General features: G+C 39.2%; 2 protein-coding genes across 2 annotated transcripts; both read right to left on the bottom strand.

Annotated features, from left to right (window-relative positions):
• Nucleotides 1-506: 506 nt before the first annotated feature.
• LOC118251052 (carboxymethylenebutenolidase homolog) lies at nt 507-12,520 on the bottom strand. The gene is given in 6 exon segments (XM_035552799.1): nt 507-686; nt 2,843-2,937; nt 3,732-3,874; nt 5,349-5,456; nt 6,322-6,544; nt 12,430-12,520. Coding segments are annotated over 5 exon segments (741 nt in total). The 5' UTR covers nt 6,537-6,544; nt 12,430-12,520.
• A 192-nt stretch (nt 12,521-12,712) lies between these two features.
• LOC118251053 (carboxymethylenebutenolidase homolog) lies at nt 12,713-21,468 on the bottom strand. The gene is made up of 6 exons (XM_035552800.1): nt 21,407-21,468; nt 17,619-17,832; nt 16,878-16,985; nt 14,879-15,021; nt 14,376-14,467; nt 12,713-12,892 (listed from the first exon to the last, which is right to left on the bottom strand). Exons 2-6 carry the CDS (start codon nt 17,822-17,824, stop codon nt 12,713-12,715), a joined length of 729 nt encoding a protein of 242 aa, XP_035408693.1. The 5' UTR covers nt 17,825-17,832; nt 21,407-21,468.
• Nucleotides 21,469-21,790: the final 322 nt, after the last annotated feature.

Raw genomic sequence — 21,790 nt, 5'->3', positions numbered from 1 at the left:
TACCCCATTTGAATAACCTCAGACTCCAAATTTTGAAAAAAGACATGCACAATAAAGTCACTTGTTAAATAAATACCTGCCACCAGGGTACCAGTCAAAGAAGCCTAGTGTCTCAGAAGTAGTTCCATCAGACAATCCATTTGTGTCCCTAAATTTTGGGCCTGTGATTTATATGGTACTTAGATGAACAGTGGCCATAACATACAAACATTATTCTACCATTAGTATAAATTATTTCAAGTATTAAGCTAAAACCCAAGGAATTGTAAACCATCTCACAGCATATTAAGACACGACACTGCTAAGTGACATCTGAAACCGCCTCAAAAGAATACAGCATGAACTTATGAGTTAGAATCTACTGACAAAAAAATATATATATAAATATTGTTTGCTTTTTTCTTTAATTTCAACAAGCTCTCCCTCCTAATTTTCTAAAATGTGCTATCAAAAATCTCCACAATATGTTACATGATTATGTTATAAATTACTTGTTTGATTTTCTATTAAATATATTTATTCAGCCAGTTGATCATATCCTTTCTTTCTTCCTCAATATAAGGCTTATCCTTAGGATTGATATCTTCTCTTATGTGATGTACAAAACCATGAGTTTGTCCAGGATAAATTTTAACCTGATAATCAGCTTTACAATTTTGCTTTAGCTTCTGCTCCAGTAGGGTGCCCTGTAATATAGAGCATAGTCACAGTTACATTAATATAGATATATTCCATGCTGCCAGTCCTTAGTTTATTCATCATTCAACTCCCTGATTTATCATGCAGGCTAGACACTAATAACCAAGCTCCCTATGGGCAAAACAAAAAGTAAAATTATATAAAGAAAAAACACCGTTGTAATAAGGGTCTAGAAAATCTGTTAGAATATAAAGGTAGGTACAACAACCTGCAAAGATATAGATACAATAAAAATACTTCCTACACACACAATATATGAAAATACTAAATAAACTAAAACTGAGTAACAAGCCTCAATCAGACACCAATGAATGCAATTTGGCTTATCATACATGGTTTATTAGTGTATGTGTCTGGAAAGCTTGAAATACATTTGTATGTACTGTTTAGAATGACATAAATGAGGGCAAGATATCCCTTTTTTCAAGTTTTAGGAACTTGTGTCATTTTAGTGTCACTTCCAAATGTTATATAAACACCAAATTTTTGAGGGACCTCTGGGGAATATGTAGTCCAACCCTTACTGTTAACTACAGCTCGGGGCCTTGTCCAGCTAGGTTTTTAATACCTCCAAGAATGAAACTTCACAACCTCTCTCAGATTCAAATATTAAAGCACCTTCAGAGGAATTCTTTTTTTCTTATGTTTAAGTGGAATTTCCTGTTTTGCACTTTGTCCCCATTGCCTCTTCTCCTTTCACTGAATACCAATGAAAAAAGTCTGCCTCCATCTTCTTTATTCCCACCCATTTCTCTGTCACTGATGACTTCAAGTAGCACTTTGAAAACCATGTGCTCTTTTATCTCACTAAGACTTTTAAAATGTGTTTTGTTTTATGGCTAATCAATCATGAGCATGACAGTTTACCTAACAAATCTTTCTTTCTATACTTCAGACTACGCGTGCAAATGTGAAAAATCCAAGTGGAAATTCCTGTAGACCAGTTCTCCAATTATAAACTTGGACTTGTGTAGCTGATATAAGATATTCTTTTATGGACATGTATGCATGGGAACAAGCACATCATCCTGCATGATGGCCTCACTTCACAGGATATGTGGAGATATCTACACGTAAGGCTTACTAACTATCACAGTGCAGACACTCATTAAGGTTTCACAGAAAATAGTTGCCAGTAATGTTGGGAAGTGGAATGACCAAGTGCTCGTAAATCCCAGACTGAATGTTTCCTCAGCTGCCCTAATTCTATCCTTTGTGTTATATTTCATAATGTTACTTCTAGGGTGTGGGTATGTTTTCATTTTAAAGTCCATCATTCTATTTAGCACACAAATTTGACTAAGAAAATTTGTAAAGTGAACAGAATTTGTGAATGCTGGATGAGACAAAGAATCACAGAAAAAAATCTCCTTCGTTACAGTACTAGAAAATTGATTAATATTAAACATTTATTTAATTTCGTAAGTATGATCTCCCTAGCATACTGGCTAGAGTAGAGTGTGCAGCAAGAAAAATTGATCCTTTTATCAAAAAATGCATTTAGGCACATATATTTGCACACAAGGGAGAAGAGCTTATGTTGCAACTGCAACAAAAAATTAATAATTCTCAATACAGGTGTTTTTCTGTGCAGTTTAAGTGCACCTTTTATACAGAAAGTAATTGCTCATGGGCTTACCTTGTTCCATTTGCTTTATACTAACTTAAAAATAAATTATCAAATGCAGCTAAAAAGAAAAAACAGTCTTCTAAATCACTGTTCCTCATCATATCCTTGACTTTATTTATTCCACTAACTTTACACTTTTATGTATTTTCTTCACTGTGAAGTCTGATAAAATTATCATGTCTAAATTACCCAGAACCAATAGAAAAAAAAAAAAAAAAAAAAAGGCATCCAGCAAAGGATTGCTCCCTGAATACTCCAAAACTGCAAGAGGATTTTTATAAAACTTTTTTACCTGGGTTACTGGAAATACTTTCACAAAAGAAAGAGACTTCAGGAAAAAAAAAATATATAGATAGATAGTTTTAATTCTTTTTTCTAAGTTATGTAATTCCTTCTATGTCTGCCTCCATTCTTCTGCTTATTTGTTGATTTTTTTTAATAAGGCTGAGTTTTGGCTTATAATTCAGGAGGAAAAATTAAACACAGAAATGAAAGAAGACAGAGGTTATTAGCGTACTTGATGAAGGGGAATGAAGTCATCTTTTCAGCAAAAATGAAAAATGTAGGGTTCAGCAGATTGGACACATCATCAGAATCCTTGATTAGACCTAGAAAACATTAAAAATAAACAAACAAACAAACAAACCTTCAATTGACTTTTAAGTTGAAATTCAGATTCAGCACTCTGTTTATGCAGTGAAAAGTTCTCCTGTCTTATGCAATGTGTACCCGTAAATGTCACTATGTCAGGAGCTTTTTAACAAGCTACTGTAAACATGGCTTCTAGAAGAACACCCTTCTAGATTAAAACTTTATTTTAGTTTCTTGAGCTACAGATTGAATATCTGAATTCATATGACTTGAAAGATGTTTTCTGTGCGTACAACGTAGAGTTACTCTGAACCGATGGGGAAAGTCAATGCTTTAATTAGTCCAAAATTTACATTCTAGGAACATTAGCAAAGAGCAGTTTAGCTAACCCAGCTTCTTGAGCGGAGCATAAAAGGACAACTGATGCTAAAATAACCACAATCTAACTACACAGAGTAGCTAAATCAAAAACAACACTTTCTGTATGTGGGTGAAGTCCTAGCTCTGCAGCATGCAGTTGCAAAGCAGTAGTAAACAGGAAAAGGGAACTGAATTGGGAAGGGGACCCAAGGACATGTATGTCTGTCTAAATCTGAAGTAAAGATGCAGCTCCTACGATTCATTATGAAACTAGGAACAAATTTCCTCACTACCATCTTCCTTGCATAATATCCTTCCTACTTTGCTCAAAATATCTGTCATCATCAACTGAAAACCTAATTTGAAGAAATAATGCTAGATCAAGTACCTAAGCTATACAATACACATATGCATGTGTACCTGCTTGTATTACATCTTTGAATTTACCTACCATAGAGAGATACACCAGCCCTTAATTTGGGGTATGTCAGCATCATGTGATGTACAGCAACACCACACCATCAAAAACCGATGACCCCTAATCTCTTAGCACCACACTGTTCCTTTAGATATTTCAGAATAGCATCAGCTTCTCTGGAACATATAAACAAATGCAAATTAAGCACACATAGTAAAATCAATATTGGAAAATATGAAAAGAAAATATAAGTATGCATATGTGTCCCTCTACTGTGTTGCTACTATATTTTTTTTTCATAAACTTTAAATAAACCATTATTTCAGGCAAATATTATGGCTTGCTAATCTGAAATCATCAAAGATAGGAAAAACAAATGGAATCAAATAAAACCACAACATGGATAACATACATCAAAGGAAAACTAAATGGATGGAAAGCAGATGATTGTTTAAACACCTACCTAAGAGGTAAAAATGCTTAAAGCTCTCTGAAAAGTTGGATGATTTTTTGTTTTGTAAATGTAGACACAAAAAAGTAATAACAACCTCTCCAGAGAACACTATTCATTAGACAATCAATATGTTGACAATAACTGTAAGTTAGCCTCTGAGACACTTGCTGAAGGAAAGTCAACATAACAAACATGGAAGATGTTTCGAGGATTTATAGTGTCAGTTGAAATACACCTGGCCCAGATGCTGTATTCTGGAAGCATCCATTTACCCCTGAAGTACCCCAAAGACCCCTGTCACCATGCAGAGGCACTAAAGAGAAAGTATCGGTGGGAGAGAGGTAACAGTTAAGTGTTTTATATCACCTCAAGAACTATATTTTCAGCCCCACATATACTACCTTATCTGTCGTCCCACCATCACCACATACACATATACAAATTAAGTGCCAAAAATTTTTCTTCACTGTAGCTGACATTTAAAACATGTGAATTGCCTGTAAGAAATGCCAGGCAGAGCCCAACCCTTCCTTCCCATTCCAGCAGAGAGGGGACAGATTTCAAACTAAGAAGTTTCCACAACAACTGAGACAGGAGCTCTCTGGATGTGATTCAATTATGTCTCCCATAACCTTCTCACCAAATACCTAAGCCCAGCAACCTTCAATGTAGCTACTCCCCACAGACCAAGAAAGAGATTTGCTCTCCAACAAAGTTAATTAGTTTGATTTCTAATTAGTCTGGCCCCTTCACAGTATTGTCTTGCCAACAGCTGCCTTCTGTGTTATTAAGGCAGTACAGCACCTCTGATAGAGACAGAAGGTCTTTGATGATAAATGCTTGAGCAGCGTTGCACATGTGCAAGGAATAGACATGATCTCTTCAGGGGCAGCACAATTTACACTCTAATATTAACAAATTAAAATCAAACACCAGGTTAATTCCAGGCTAACTGGAAGCCAGGGCGGGTCACAGATCACTGTTTAAGCAGCGTTCCTCGAGGACTGCTACAGGTGTTAAGCGCTAGCTTCTGTTTCACAGTGGTCCCAGTGTGAATTTCTTCACTGAGATGACATGAGAGTTGTCTGTCATAAGAACAGTTAAATGGCTGTGGGGTACTATCACTACTATCCCTTCCTGTGTTTAAAGGTTTAAAGATTCTAGCCAATGTGATATGCAGTTCCCTGACACCTTACTTGTTTATTTTTCTGGGATCTTGAGCTTTCAGACAATCATCAAGGTTGGACCAGTCATCGGAAGGCTTCCAAGCTTCTTTTCCTGCAAAAACGTCTGGGCAGATGGCTCTGCACACGCAGACACACATCAAAAATCAAAATCAACACACAACAAAAAATCAACTCACAACAAAATCAACACACAACAAAATCAAAAAAAATCAACACACAACAAAATCAAAATTAAATGAATTAATCAACCCTGAGACTTTTTGGCCCTTTATACAACAAAAAGCTTCTACCCAAGCAAAATATAGTTTTTATTTCTTTTCCCCAAGAAAGTCATGTTTTTAAATACCATTGTTAACTGTTCTACAAAAATGCCTATATGCTTTACAAAACATTTCTAAGTATATATATAAGATTTTTTCAATGTTTCATTGTGAAATGATCAAACAGGGTCCTGATTACAATTTTTGATTTTGCATACAGCATTCATTTATACCATTTAACATAAATCCATCATTAATGCATTCAAATTAAACAAAGGCAGCTACAGAAAATAGTTATTTACTACAGAGCACATCATGATGCTTGCTTATGAGCTAGAAAAAAAATGGACTGAGTGCTTTACTGCAGACACCATTTAGTGACTGGAAAAAGAGACATAGAGTAAGATCCCACTCAGTACTGAAGAGCTCCTGCATCACAAGAGTAGCTAAACCCTGGCTCACGATGACCTGAGATGTGCCGCATGACCAGCAGAAGAGTCAGGGCCATGCATTCACTAGAAGGAAACAAACAGGGACTCCTCAGGCTGCCATCATTAGGTCACCCTTAGATACTGCTGTGTGCCCTCCCCAGCCCAGCCCACAGGGCAGCAATGGGATCCCTGGGAAACCAGTTATCTTTCACTTATTAAATGCCTTTGCCTCCTTTGTCTTCTAATGGTAGGAAATAAAGAGTGGGATTTCTTGCAGAAAACATTTCTTACATGTATCCATGAGCTGCAACTATATCAGCCGTGTGTCTCATGTTTGGGAGTTGCCATCCAAACACATCTTGAATCACAATCACAGCTTTGTCCGTGCTGGCAAGGGGTTTGCAGACATATGCCTTGATGTGCTCAACTTGTACTTCTTGCCCACAGCACTCATAGTCAAATCTGTCTCCAATATCACATGGGAAGGGCCTCAATTCATTATCCATCTGGAAATCTGCAGGAAAGCAAGCAGGACAAACAGTAATGCCATTTGTTTGCATCAGTAACTATGATTATAAGTCATAATCTTCATGCAGTCCCTACATACCCCCTAGTAAGAAGCACTTTGTACCACCAGGTTAGAAGTGAAAGCTCGAGGCAGCTTGTAAAACAGCTCCTGGCATTGGCCCTCTTTGGTTGCCATTCATGAATCCTAGTCAGTCAGCATAACTGTGGTGTGCAATAAGCTCAGAAGAAGGGCTCATGTCAATCCATGTCAATCCATCATTCCTAGCTTTCTGCTTGGAGCAATCCAATTTGTGCTAGCTACATTTCCATGTGAGCTCCCAACAAACCATCTTGTGGTCTCCCACTTCCTCCTGACGGTCTGGCACCTGGTCATCTTTTGCTGTTACTCCTGTGAAACTCCACTGTCAGCAAGCCGCTCTTCTGACTACTTCTCCCTTGCAGTTTTCATTGTGTGTGTCCCCTTTCTCTTCCTTCATGGGGAATCCAAGACTGCAGCTGCTTACATGCGCTTTGCTGGTCCCTTAGTATCACCTGTTGAGTACAGCCCTTTCCCAGAGAACTCATCATTAGCTGGCGTCTCTACAAGTTCCCAAAATCCAACTCAGAGAAGGTAAATCAGCAGGGGTTTCTCTGCACAGTCTGTAATCTGAACTAGAATGGTAGGAGGAATATAGGGATGTACACCAGAGTTGTTTATGAGTACATCACAGATACCTAACTTTTCTAGAGGTGTACCTTTTAAAGGACAAAATGGAAGCTACTTTATTTCTCCTTGAGTGAAGAGAGGTTTCCAAACAGTTTATAGCCTCGGAGGTTTTCTCAGAAGAATTCCTCAAGCTCATTTTAATGTCTTATTCCTTTCAACAGGAGATAGACCACTGTAGGATCTTGTGTTTAAAAAACCCAGCTAACTTCTGGTGCTCTCTACTCTCCCCCTTCCACCATGCAGTAGGTGGTCATACACAGCCTTTTTTTTAGCCCATATTGGGAAGCTGTTTAACGTGATACTGTTGCCACTCTTAACAAATCAAAATGGCAATGGTTGCTTATTAACAAGGGATAGTCTCTCTTCCCATGTAAATGAATCTACTGGAATAATATTCCTTGGTCTGGCTGGTCTCATTGCTAAAGTGAAATCCAGTGTGCTGGCAATAAAAATCAAATGTGCTCTTCAACATTAACTATGTTTGCTAGGAATGTATCTTAACCATTTATCCCCTTCTGGATTTTCTAATTAATTCTAGCAGATGTCAGCTAAGACCTTCAATATATCTCCAGTACTCTCTCCCCTCTTCAGTTCCTCTACTACAAATGTACATAACATGGTAAGTGGTATTAAAACCAAAACAGGAAAACACAGTGAACAGCACCACAAATTACCCCAAATCCTGCCTCTTTACATCAGTTGTGCTGTCTTCACAGGGCAACGTGCTTTGGGGTGACACATGCAGAGGTTCCCAGCACCGAGAACTGGCCCTCTTAGGGTAGGCCCTCCACAGCACTGTTTCTGAACAGAGCTACTCTCCTGACCTTCCAAACCAATCAGCAAAAACCCTCCAGAAGATGCAGTGCAGTTTAACTAGACTAACTGCAGCTTTTCCAGCACCTTTCTCTAACCTCAGGCAAAGCAATGGGTAGAGATTTCAAATGCACGCTGTAAAACTGATCGGACCTAGAACAACTCCCCTACCACTGTGCTTGATGTTTTCCCTCACTTTGCACAGTCCATGTGAACAGTAAGCTGGCAAAAACCCATTTATATTTAAGTAGAAGTCCTGTTTCTTTTAAAAGTAGCCTAATATTACATGTCAAAATACAAGTTGTGTTTAAACAAATATAGGGGCATTTCCAAGGCTTAGTAAACAGAATTTTAGTAAGCAAAAATGCTGTATTGACAAGTATGATTTTTGTCATGTAATGACTTGAAGAATGTTGATGAATTATGTATAGAAAGGAGAAAATCATCTTGTACTGCTGAGGTTACTGCTAGAAACATGCCAGTATTCACTGCAAAACCTTTGAACAGCAGTGAATGCCTGCTATAAAATGTTAATTAAACTGACGTAGATAATAAAAACTATGTAAAATAGTTCACAAAAGGGATTAATAGAGATGTTGATTAGACCATTAAAAAAAAAGTTTCCTCCATCCACTCTCAATGTAGAATTTATCTGGTACTGTTAAGAAAAATATTTTTAAATAAAAAATTGGAGGAAACTAGGATTATTGAAGTTATTTGTTAATTGAATTATAATTTTCACCCATGTGTAATTCAACCACCACAAAGTTAATGAGAAGGAGTTTGTTGGTTTAGGGATCTGACTGCATTTGCAGTTCAGATCAGCTCTTTGTACTTGTAGTTGAGATCAGTTCTTCATGAAACTGCACGTGAAACATGGATTAAATATGTCTAAAGCCTCAGACATATGAACACTTCTTTACATATGAAGTACTCAGACTTGATCTCCACCTAAGAAATCAGATGCATTTAGGCCTCCTATAAAAATAAAACCAAACAGTAAAACAATTTTTGTAAGACCCAGTTTAGGCAGTCAGTCCTGTGAATTTTGAGGTCATGGCACAACAGCGTCTATGCTGTTATCCCACCCACAGAGGTGAGCCTGGGGCTCCAGTATCAATACAGAAATAGACTGAAAACAGCTCTAGTTTTAAACACCTTCGTGCCTTCTCCCTCATCCCTTGCTTTGTTTTTGTCACTGCTCAAAAGCACCTCATCAGCCCTTTTCCTGCTTCCTCTTTGGCACGCCACCAAGGTGGCAACTCCCCATCTTCTCATCCAGCAAGCCCTGACCCTCTAGTGCTAAGAGCGGCAGAGAAAAAAATGGAAAAAAAGTGGTCTCCATAGGAGTCTGCTATAGCAGAGGTTCCTCCTGCCTTTCAGAGCACTGGTGGTGCTTGTATGGCAGAGGTTCAGACCTACTAGCTGCCGTTCTTTGGATGCTATTTCATCAAATATATATGTAGGTTGCCTAAGGTTTGTCCTCCTTCAGTTGTGTTTCAGTTTGCTGAGTCATCTTAACATGACTGAGCTATTTGGCCAAGCAAGTTTAAATAACAGAGAATTACAAGATTAACCTATCAGTTGGAACTAGTGCTGTTTGTCATGATTAAAATCTCCCTAAGAAGCTCAGTATATCTCTTATTTACATTTGTTTGTAGGAGAAGAAAGACCGTACTCACGATGAGCAAGCATAAACAGAGCACAGTCTGGGTACAACTTAAATCATGCTTCTTACAGCTCATCAGCTTATCAGGCTTTTATGATACCCCAAGACAACCTGATTTTGCTGTGTAATGAAGATAAACTGATCTTTCAAATGACCTTTCAAATAATAAATATTCAGTCATGCAAAATAAAATACAAGGTGTAAAGATAGTGTATCACAACCAGAGCTCCCTCATAAACTAGAGAGTCCTAAGGAGGTGAAATTCCACATTTTATCAAAATCCATCAGGCTACATTGCCTTGCTGCATACAGAGACAATATTTAGCAGCTTTCTGCTGACTAGTAACCCAGGTTTCCTCTGGGAGTAATACACTACTACTGCAGTGTTTGGCAGGGACCATTCAGAGCCTTGATTATTGTAGTTGGAGCCAAACCTCCACCAAGTTTTCTCGATGACAATCAAGGAGCAGGGCCCCATCTTGTGGACATTTCCTGGAGTGAGTAGGGCTGTGACAGCTGCTAACCACAGCACTTTTAATGCAGTGCTGAAAAGCTAGCTCTGATAAGGATCAGCATCAGATCTTGCCTAAAATAGAGATTTATGTCTGGGCTGGGCAGCTAGGATTTACGTGCAGAAAGCTCCTCCTTTCTCTCGAGGCAAACCGTCCTCCCTTTTCTGCAGGTGTGGGGAACCCTGCCTAAATTAAGGGTTTTAAAGACCTGGAGGAGTTTACACACTGCCTGCAAGCTCCGTACTCATGCACTGGGGAAAGATGGGTGAGGGCAAATGGGAATGAACGGGGATAAGATCAGGGCACCCATCACCACCAAGGTGGACCAACCAAGCCTGGCAACAATTTACCCCAGGCGCCAGAAGCCACGGCACCCGCGGCTGTGTGCTATGAACGGCAGGAGAGCCCGGCTCCCCAGCAGGGCTGGAGACACCCTGGGCTGGCCCCAACATCTCAGGCTGAGCACGTTTGGGGAAAAGTACTGGGAGGTTTCCACATCTCTTCTGTAAAAGCTGCTTGCACAACCTGCAGCTCTGTCTCACACATGCTATCCTACAGCTACAAAACCCAGCTCATCAGCTCCAGCTGAGCGGGCCCCCCGGAGAATGTGTATTTTGCTTTCCCAGCTCCCTGAGTTTTTTTGTTTCCCTGATAAGCAAAAAGTCTTATCGTGCTCCCACACACACTCATTTCCTATGAAAAGCATGTTACGTGTGGCACTGTCTTCACCAGCCCACAATATTTGGAGGATTTTTCTGAGGCTACCAAAGAACATGGTGACAGCAGCACCAAAGCCCGGAGCTCTCCCCTGGGAAGTGTGAATGCTGCAGGACCAGGACCAAGACTTTCAGCTGAGCAAGACAAAGCTGGTGACTTGGTACGGCTGCAGGTATTCGGGGTGGGGAGAATAGGAAGGGCCCCAGAGCCGCTCTGGGTTGGGGCCGAGCACGGTGTTTGCCTTGCAGCGGTGTTGTTGAACACACTCAGCCCGCTAAGGTTTGCAGAGAAAGGGTGCACCATGCCCTACAGATGGAGAGCATGGTGATGCGTGAGCTGCTGTCAAAGGGAAAGCAATATCCATGGGGATGGCTAGCCTTGATGTCTGGCTACCTTGACGGGGTGGCCATGTGAGAAACCAGCAGATGTTGTAGAAAATAAAAAGGGACATGAGTAAAGGTTCAGAGGATCTCTAAGTAAGAACAAATTTCCTAGTCATTACCAAGGCAACAAAATTAAAAATATAAAAAAAAAAAAAGTCATCCAGTCAGCAAAACTGGAGCCAGTGGGGTAAAACAGGGATGTTTAACATAACAGGGATGTTTATTATTGTTTATCCTTTCTTTTCCTTTCCTTTCCCTTCCTTTCCCTTCCTTTCCTTTCCTTTCCTTTCCTTTCCTTTCCTTTCCTTTCCTTTCCTTTCCTTTCCTTTCCTTTCCTTTCCTTTCCTTTCCTTTCCTTTCCTTTCCTTTCCTTTCCTTTCCTTTCCTTTCCTTTCCTTTCCCTTCCTTTCCTTTCCTTTCCTTTCCTTTCCCTTCCTTTCCCTTCCTTTCCCTTCCTTTCCTTCCTTTCCTTTCCTTTCCTTTCCTTTCCTTTCCTTTCCTTTCCTTTCCTTTCCTTTCCTTTCCTTTCCTTTCCTTTCCTTTCCTTTCCTTTCCTTTCCTTTCCTTTCCTTTCCTTTCCTTTCCTTTCCTTAAGATTAAGATCTTGAGAGGGGAAAAAGGAATATAAGGGAAAGCAAATGATATAATGAGGACTGATTGCGGGTACCTGTTGGTCAGCCCTGTACCTGATCACCACAGTTCGGAGCAGGACAATAAACCCACTGTTAGCACAATGCCTGAGTTACTTCCACAGTCAGGAGGGACTGGTTATGTTTTTCCTTGATGGTGATGAAGGAATACTGGAAGTCCTCTTAACATTACAAATAGCATACCTGGAGGGTGTCACCTAACAACATCACTCCTTCTTAACTGCTTAACACAGCCAAATGTTCATTTCATGCATGGGAAATTCTGTTCAGTACAGCAGTATATCTGAAATGAATATGTCTCAGATAATAAAAGCATTGTCTTCATGCAAAAACAGGGTGTCTTCATGCCAACACCTGTGACTTCTCATACCAAAATAAAAACTGTAACTCAAGTAATGCCAAAATGAAAAGTCACACCCACAAGGACAGAAGAATGGATAAGCAATTTCATTACTATTGATGTCATGATGCAGAATAATGAAGCAAATACGAAGCAAGATGAATTCAAACTTTTTTATGCCTAATAGTCCTTTAGTCCAACTTTGAGTCACAATCTTCTGTAAGACTTGTAAAAAATAAAGAACTATAAGTTAAAATGTTCCTAGTTTTCAAAATAAGATATCTTCCCTTTGACTGTTTTCTTCTCTATAAATTAATTAAATTGAACTCTAATCTTGAAGCCTAGTGTTACTTCATGGTTTTTGTCAAATAAACATTTTGATCCAGTCAATCATATCCTTTCTAGCTTCTTCAATATAAGGTTTATCATCAGGTTTCATATCTTCTGGCTTCAGTTGTGCAAACCCATGAACCTGCCCAGGATAAACTTTAATTTTATATGCAACTTTACAGTACTGTTTCAACTTCTCCTCCAGTAAGGTAATCTGTAAAAGAAAACATTTTTCTGTTAGGTTGTGGTTTTGCAAGTTTGTCAAACTTGCCATTGCTCATATTCCTACATCTTTGCCTTTTCTCCACTGTTATGTTTGAAGCAGGTTTTGTTGATCAATAGATGAGAAAACCCATCTTTGGAATGTAAGACTGAAATGGTTTTCAAAAGTATTGGTACATCCAAGAACCCTCAACAGTTACTGCAAAGAGTTTGGTAAATCTTGTTGCTGTAAATGAACAGGTGCAATTATATTCAGAGACTTAATATGGCTTGTAACCTGATTTTAAACTCTGATCTTGAGAAAACATATTCTCTAAATCCCAGTGATTCTCAGTCCAAAATCTTTTGATAGTTAAGAAAACATTGCTTCTTATTTTTAGTTTACAACAAAAAGGTATTGCTCTTGTACAATCTGCTGATGTTAAGTATACATACAGTATTAATGATTATTTTCCAGCACACATATATATACATATTTTTGTGCTTATTTCCATGAGAAACTCAGAAAATAAAAAGAATGATCACCCCTGCAAGCTTAATTCTACCCATTGTGCATTTCATCTGATGTAATTTATTTCTTGTTTATGTTGTTTCTTTTTTTTCACGCAACCCTTTATTACTTAGTGCAGAAAACAATACATTTGAGGATGTTTTTTATTAAACTCAGGATTTTTTCATACAAAACTGCACAGGTAACTCTGAGAGAGAAAATCTCAGGAGGAAAAGGTATGGTTTCAAGGTGTAATGCGTGTATTCATGAAAACTGTGTTCCCTAAGAGGGGGAGGTGGGAAACTTTAACCAGAGAAACGGATGGTGAATGAAGAATTTGTAACTACACTAGAAGTATTATGTTATCATTGTCACTAAAGAGAAAAAATGTATGCACAGAAGAGTGCTCCAGTTTCTATCTGTGTATTTATCCAACATTTCAGATGAGCTTATGATAGGGGTTATTTAGGAATATAGTTGGCATCCAGGATTCAAAACAGGGTCCACAAGTTGTGATCTTCCTTTTAAAAATTCACAACCACTCTTTTGACAGAGTTCATTTTGCCTTGTTGTACCAAAAGCAATTAATCATTGATCATCATCTGAAAGTTCTGTTACTGAGCTGAATTATTTTTTTTTTCCATTCTGGGTCCAAGTTCATTAGGTTTACTACCCGTTTTCTCATCCATGGCAGTAATATCCACGTTTTTAAGGTGTTTGATTCATACCAGCTGGATCTTCCTGCTCAATTTCACACTCTGTTTGTCTAGCCACTGAGAGACCAATCACTGGTCTTTACTGCATTTTTCAGCCCCAAAAGGAAGCTTTGAAAAACCTAAGCAAGATATGGGGGAAGTTGAAATAGAAACAAAACAATCTAGCCTGTCTGTTTTTTTGTCTCTGAAAATAGTTTCTAACAAGCTATGGTTTCTGTGTAGGATAGAAAAACAAAGGGAAAATAAAAATCATTTCCAGTACAACTTACCTGGTCATAAGAAATAGTGTGGTCTTTCTCACCAAAAATGAAAAATGTGGGATTTAGTAAGTTGTATCTTTCTTCAGAGTCCCTAATTATTCCTATAATGTATTTGAGAAACAGTCTGTTAGTGAGGTTAACATTCTTGCAAGATTAATGAAAAATTCAAACACAAAATTTCTATTTAGGTTTATTTGTTAAATATGTTTTTTACTTCAGGATAGCTTCTATTCTGATGGATGGAAAAAAAAATTTGGAAAATATTGTTCCCACTCTCTACACACTAAAAAAAATTAGAAAATTTATGTGCCAAAGGAAACATTTTTTTTTTAACTTTACACCATTCTTAAATATTGATATCAATATAGCATATTGCTGAAATAACCATAATTAAAATCTGCAACTCACCTTTGAGTTTAGAATTTACAGAAGTCATTACAAAACAATAACTATACTTAGAAACTACATATAGTGATGTCAGCCCAAGTAAGTTTTCATGTATTCTACACTACCATAGAGGGACACCCCAGCGTCTAATTGAGGATTTTTCAGCATCAAGTGATGTACTGCCATTCCACCCCAGGAAAACCCAACGATACCAATCTTCTTTGCACCGCATTGTTCCTTTAGATACTTCAAGACAACATCAGCTTCCCTAAGACATATAAACAAAAGGGAACTAAGGAATCTATAGCAGAATCAATATTTGACAATTTAAGAAGTAAATTAAAAGAGATACTTTTTTTTTTTCCATCTGCACCCCCAATTATTTAAAACAGAGAATACATTAAAAAAAAGGCAAATTGCAAACTAAAGCAGTGGCTTCTACTCTTGAATGAGAATTAACATCTGTGGTCCTAGTTTAGTAGCCATAAACAGTTGTAGGTACTTAAATACTTACCTGAATTGTGACCTGCTCCTTTGTTTTCCAATGAAGCATTTTTTTTAATTGAATCACTTTGTTTAGTACAGAACAAAAACCAAGACATAACTGCAAGAAGAACAACACCTTACTTTATGGAATGTGGGAATAGATGAGCTTCAGTGTGCTATCTCTACAGGGTTCACCTATTTAGATAAAGTTTTATCTTAAGTGTGTCATTCCTGTTGCATGTGTTAATATTAATAATATCTTAACAAGCCCACATGCAAAAATACTATACCAAATTCACAACTACTCCAAATTAAACTGTCAGCAGCTATAATGTTTAAAAAAAAACGTGTGAGTTATTGTATACAATGCATAAAGTATAAAAATTGTTTTTAGTGTAGACCAGAGCAGGTCACATTTTTAATTAATTTTTTATTACTAACTTCATAAGTGTCAATAGTTTATATTTCTGATTATCTAAAGAATTTTAAATTAATTTTAAATGCAGACCACATATACTAATAACTATATTTTCAAGCTTTAAGCATATTAGTATGGTCATCACAGGTTTGCTTAGGCTGACAAAAAAGCAGTATGAGAGTGATATGATCAGAAGATCATGTTCTAGGCCTGCATGAGGAGCACATTGTGAATGGATGGGCTCTTTCAGAGCTAGTTTATTTGAAATGGTACAAGGTAAGTTATGGGTATGTAGGATTCCCGGTGCTCTCAGAGCAGCAGATTGGATCTTGAGGGCAGCTACACGTCAACCCTCAACAGATAGCATAGGCATGTCCTTGAGGTCTTAACTGGTTAAGACAGTGCCTACCTATCCACAGTGAATCTTCAAAACAGGAATTTTTATAGGTATTAGTCATTTGTTTTTTCCAAAAATTCAGTCTCAGCTTCTGCGACTCTACTGTCAAAAGCTTTGCTGAGGGATGTTGAAATTAGGCTGCGAGCACTGGAACCTCTTGAAGGGGCCAGAAAAACACTTTGTGCTGTACGAGATGATAGCTGAGTAATAGGGTGTCACTGTCTCACTATCATTATCTCAAGTTTTAGGCTGTGGTAATAGATGCTGAAGAAACAGGGAAGCTTTGTTACAGGCACTTCTTGGATCTAGAGAAAGTGGTCCCTTTACTTCACATATTGAGAAAACCAGTGCAGCTGATCAGATGTCTCATAGTTTTGGGTCAGTCTTGCAAATTTTGATCTAGTGCTGCTCAGGAAATTATCTCACCTACTATCATTTACAAGGGAGAAAGCAAGATGAGCAAGTGACAAGTAGCAGATAGCTTGAGCACTTATCCTGGGGAACTGGAGGCAGTCTCTGCACTGGTGAGCAGGAGGGCTGTGTAACACCAGTTATGGGCCTGTGCAGGCAGCGTGACATAGTTAGAAAAGGGCCCATGGAAACAAGATGGGGACAGTAAGTAGAGTGACGGATGGAGCAGATGATCTGTTCCAAATCCCAAGGCAGTGCTTAGGACCACAGAAGAACCATCCAGAATAAATGACTGTGTGCATGCAGCCATCTTGCCCCACTGTGTGGTGCCACGTTAAACATTTCAGATACATATAAATTCCCCTTGTTTGCTGAATGCTTTTTAAAATTCAAGCACAGTTATGCATCTTACCTGTCTACTTTCATAGGATCATGTTCTTTCATCCAGTCAGCAAAGTCATGCCAGTGATCAGTAGTTTTCCAGGGGTCTTTCCCCTTGAAAAAGTCTGGGCAGATGGTTCTGTGTGAGACATGGAAACAAGTCAACTTTCACATCCAGGTGGGGAGAATCTGTGGATGTCTAAATGTTTTCTAATGTCTTTTCTACTCCAGAGTACACACCTACATGGTTATCATCTGAATCATATTCTACTCATCCTGTTCTGGCAATCAGCAGAGCTAAAAGTATATGTCTTGCAATGGAAATTAAAAAAAAAAAAAAGACACACAATACAAAAGTAAAGGGATAGAGCAAGTCTCCTGATTATATATAAACAAATATTTATCTCTTTGCTAGTAAAAGCTAAAGCAACCCTTATTGTTGTTTGGACTCCAAAAGGCTTGGTATGAAAAACTTACACAACTTAAAAGTGCATACCAACATTGTTATTGCTTATCTTTTAATCACCTACACTGCCACATAAGCATAAACACTGGTAATTCACAACCCTCCTTCTAGCTTTTTGCTCAGGTAGACATTTCTGTTTGGTCAATTTCAGTAGCTTTGGTGGCCACAGGGGAACATTTCTGTTCACACAGAGTAAGGTGGTATGGCTGCCCTATGTGTGTGGAAAACGTATACCGTGCTTAGCTTTGGGCCTGGTGATCTATCAGTGTATTTCTTAAGAGAAAAATAGTAAAGATGGGTGCTTACATGTATCCATGACCTGCAATCAAATCGACTATATATCTAATGTCTGGGAACTGCCATCCAAATATGTCATGAATCACAATCACAGCTTTGTCTGTGAAAAAAGATGGTCTACAGACATATGCCTTGATGTGCTCAACTTGTACTTCATGTCCAAGGCACCCATATCCAGATCTTTCTCCAGTGTTATATAGGAAAGGATCTGCCATTTGGAAACCTGGAGGGGGAAATGAAAGAAAAAATAAGAGTGAGAAAGTCTAATTTACTAATAGAAGATTAAGACAAATAAGGGCAAATACAATCTGCAGAAAGTAGTTCAATAATTTCTGTAAATAATATTGACACCTTTCTCCTTGTCTGAAAGGAGAAAGTAGAAAAATGCAAAAGCAATGTTCCAGTGCAGAATGGTTCTTAGTCTTTAAGTTATTAAGCTGAGAAGAAAAAGAGACAAAAAGCTACAAAATGGCAAACAATAGGTTCATGGATGTCCTGAGTCATGTCACTTTCGTTTTGCTCCCATGCAACTCCGTCAGCACTGGTGTGAAGCGGTACAGCTTCAGATGTCGTGCTCTCCCCATACATGGGAGAAAGTGACCAGTTGCAGCAGTCATGTGTGTCTTCAGCTGGAATCACAAGCTGGTTTCTCTGAATTATGTGAGGGGTAAGCACAGCACTCAGCTGCTACAGAAAAGGATAGCATTCAGCGCTTCTCGCAGCGCACGGCACCCAGTGTATTGGGCACAGCTGGCAACTGGCTGCAGTACTGATTTCTAAACTAGGTTGCAAGGCCTTGGGCCCATATGCCTTTGAAAGGGATTGCAAGAAAGCTAGCAAATGCCAGAGAAGTTAGAGTCAGAAGTTGTTCTGACTTTGTGTCTGGAGCATGGAATGAACTCTGTTCAAAAAAGTAGAATCTTATCTTGGAATTAAAAGCAGTATTATAATCCATCTGTACAAGGAACCCAATTAGGTCTTCAGGAGCAGCATGAATAGTAGCATTTCCTAACTACGTACCGTTTTTCCAACTGTCCTTGGGGATTTGTACACACACCTGCATATACATCTCAGCAGCATCATTGCAGAATCAGCCTAGTACCTCCACTTGGATCGTAACATGTACTTCAAAAAACTGTCCAGATATCATATAGGAGACCAAATTCTGTTAAAAATGTTAGCCTTCCTCAGCTCTCCATTAACCACAGCAGCAGAGAACTAGGTTTCATGAACTAACAGGAAATTTTGCCTAGGTAATATAGACACATTTGGAGCTATGGTGGACTGAAGGGCAGAGTTGAGCTGCAGAGACTCACCGGTTTCTTGTGCCTACACAGCACTTCCCAGTTTGCACAATTAAAACAGGCTCAATAACAGCATCGCTTTTTTTGGATGCATTTAGGCTGCTTTATACCCAAGATAATCGGTCTTCCCGAAGTATCATCTAAGGACACCATTCTTCCACCAGTAATCCTCTCCCAACCTTGGGGATGGTGTCACCAGGTCTGGCAGGTAAAGCATTGACTTTGACTAAATATACTTTATCACAGCAGCAGCTCCTGGCTGTTAGAGTTTGCTGCAGAGGTACAGGAACTGGGCAGATGTGACACTACTGCTAGAATCAAGCTGCTTCACAGATAGCTATGAGATAGGTGATCTTACACGGTGAGTAATTCCCTCTGCTGATAACTGAGAGCTGATTACACTTGTTAATTGTTCTCCCACCTTTTTCAACATCTGAATGTCTGGGTTGGTATTAGGAAGCATGAATTATCCTGATCTTCAGGACTAAAACCTCCATTGCTTTGGCATTACATGCAAGTAGAAGTTGTAACATGTGGGAGAGTGTCTCCTAGCTCATGTCCCCCATAACAGGCCTGAAAATGCTTGAGTGATGTCTGGTTTTGCAAAAATACTTCTTTTTCTTTTTTTTTTCCTTTTTTTTCCTTTTTTTTTTTTAACCTAAGATGAATGAGGTTGTTGAAGTGCAAGAGACTGCTTGAAGAACTGACAGGCATTCTCAAAGTCAGCTAACAGCACTGGCTTCTGAGATGGCAGCCACAGCCTTAGCCCATTAGGACCTTTCGTTCAGAAGGGCACAACCTGTGGTGTCCCCTTCAAGGAAATAGTGTTTAGGAGGCATTAAGCTTTGCAATAGTTGTGAAAGAGCCTCCTGTCTATCTTCTGGTAGCTTCCCAGAAATCATTTCTTTGGCCTATCTTGATTGATTCCCAGCCAGCTGGCTCTTCTCCAGGCACCCGGCTGCGAAGACCTTAGTAAATAGCCAGCCACGCCTGAACTGCTTAGAAGTCTTTGATGGGATCCTGTTTAGTCAGAATCTTTATTTGTTCCCTCCCGCTTTGATCCATGCAACACGGTGTGGTGAAGCAACGACCCAGGATATTTCCTACCTGTCCTGTCTCACCTCATTCCCTCTTGCCACCGATTTCATCCATTACACTTTTCCTCTTCCTGCTTTCCCCACGGCCTGGTTCCAGGCAGGCAGAACCTCACCTCTACAGCCCGCTTCTTATCACTGAGCTCTGACACGGACGAGACACAGGGACTAGCACAAAGCAAGGAGCAGGGGAAACTACTGCTAACAGGGAACAAGCAGAGACATCCATGAGTTTCAGGGCATCCTTTTGCTGGTTTAGAGAAAGCCTTCTTACGGCTTCTTTGTCTCACAAGTGGGTCTACACTTCCTTGGTTCCCTGAGTTCCTCAGTGCCACCCAGCTTTTGTGCAAGTAACAAAAAACCTGAGGAGAATCATTTAGTGTTATCACAAGGCAAAAGTAGGCTCCCTTGGATGGCAGGACAGACCCAAACTAATTCATTTGTAGGGAGCAGCAAATAACATGATTATAACCTATCAAGTCTTAATTTTCGTTAAATAAATAAAAAAAAAAAAACGATACTTGATAGGTGAGGCTAATATTCTTTCAAAAACAATCAGGTAAAACTGAGGAAAAGATAGTCCTAAGGATAATCCCCACTTCTTGTAAAGTGGTTAGGAGCACGTGATCTCAAAGTGCTTTGCTTTTTGCCAGGACCTTGCACTAATGATGCCAAGATGTGACATGTCGGCCTTTTTCCTGGGTCCAGGGATAACATTTTAAACTCCAGCGGTAATTTATTTCAATGCTAAATGCTCCAGTGGACCAAACAAAGGAAGGAATAGGAATTCATTATCATAAGGACGAAAGAAATTATGGTCCTGTAGCATGATCTTGCTACCGCTGGATGCAAAATAGTGACTGGTAATTCCTAAAGAAAGCCCCCAGACTGTGGCTGAAGTAGGATGCCTCCCACAAATTCAGGCAGTCTAGAGTTAAAAGCTTCAAGTGAACGTACTGCCTCCCTTACCTATTTGTGCCAATGTATGATGACATTTAGAGGGAAAAGCGTTTGGGTTGTCCTCAGAACTACTGCTACGCCGCAGCAGCAGACACTCAAAATCCAGTTTTTCCCAAAGTTGATATCCTCTATCTTTACCTTACCTGCTCCTTAATACTTGTCTTCGTGCAGGTTTTTTCTTTCTTTCTACCTTTTTGGTTTTTTTTGTTTTTTTTTTTTTTTTTTTGTTTTTTGTTTTTTGTTTTTTTGTTTTTTTACTGAAGCCAAAATAAAAGTCTTTCTTTAAAGGAGTGCTTTTTGCTGAATGTTTTGTGCATTTTCAAAGAGCTGTTTCTGACTGCTTAGCAATTTCAGATTTCTCCCACTCAACTCAGTTAAAAGCAGTTAGCCTCCCTCTGCTGCCAGCTCAGTCTTTGTGGACCAGTTTGCCATGACATACCTGGAGTACAGGATCCTGCGTTATCCCAGCTCGGTTCCTCTGTTCAGTGAGATACCAGCTAGACTTCTCTAAACACAAAAAGAAGAAAACCAGTTCTGCTGGCAGTTTTGCTCCGGCTGCTGCTTCTGCTGCCCATCCAGTTTCCAGGTGCTTTTCAACTCTTCTGCAGCCCTGGGGATTGGGAGATGAGGAGGAGACGCTCAGCACACAAATCATCCTGACCGGAAGGGGTGGAGACAGATCATGCAGAGAGGCAGGGTTTGGTGGATTCAGTAGGCTCCAAATCAATTGCCTTTTACTCCACCTTTTATTTTTTTATTATTATTTAAGGAGTTTAGAAAGCAAGGTGCACACCGATGCTAAACTGCACTTATTTTTCCATTT

Source organism: Cygnus atratus, chromosome 2 (genome assembly GCF_013377495.2).
Source record: "Cygnus atratus isolate AKBS03 ecotype Queensland, Australia chromosome 2, CAtr_DNAZoo_HiC_assembly, whole genome shotgun sequence".
NCBI classification, from domain to species: Eukaryota; Metazoa; Chordata; class Aves; order Anseriformes; family Anatidae; genus Cygnus; species Cygnus atratus.
This window is presented reverse-complemented; position numbering and strand designations above follow the sequence as displayed.

What these genes read in the sequence shown, in the direction of transcription:
- LOC118251053 (XM_035552800.1), bottom strand. Translation starts at nt 17,824, where the DNA reads ATGGCAGATCCTTTCCTATATAACACTGGAGAAAGATCTGGATATGGG. An exon ending in GATCCTATGAAAGTAGACAG is followed by an intron (nt 15,022 to 16,877) that starts GTAAGATGCATA and finishes TATATGTCTTAG; the next exon opens with GGAAGCTGATGTTGTCTTGA. An exon ending in ACACTATTTCTTATGACCAG is followed by an intron (nt 12,893 to 14,375) that starts GTAAGTTGTACT and finishes TTTCTTTTACAG; the next exon opens with ATTACCTTACTGGAGGAGAA.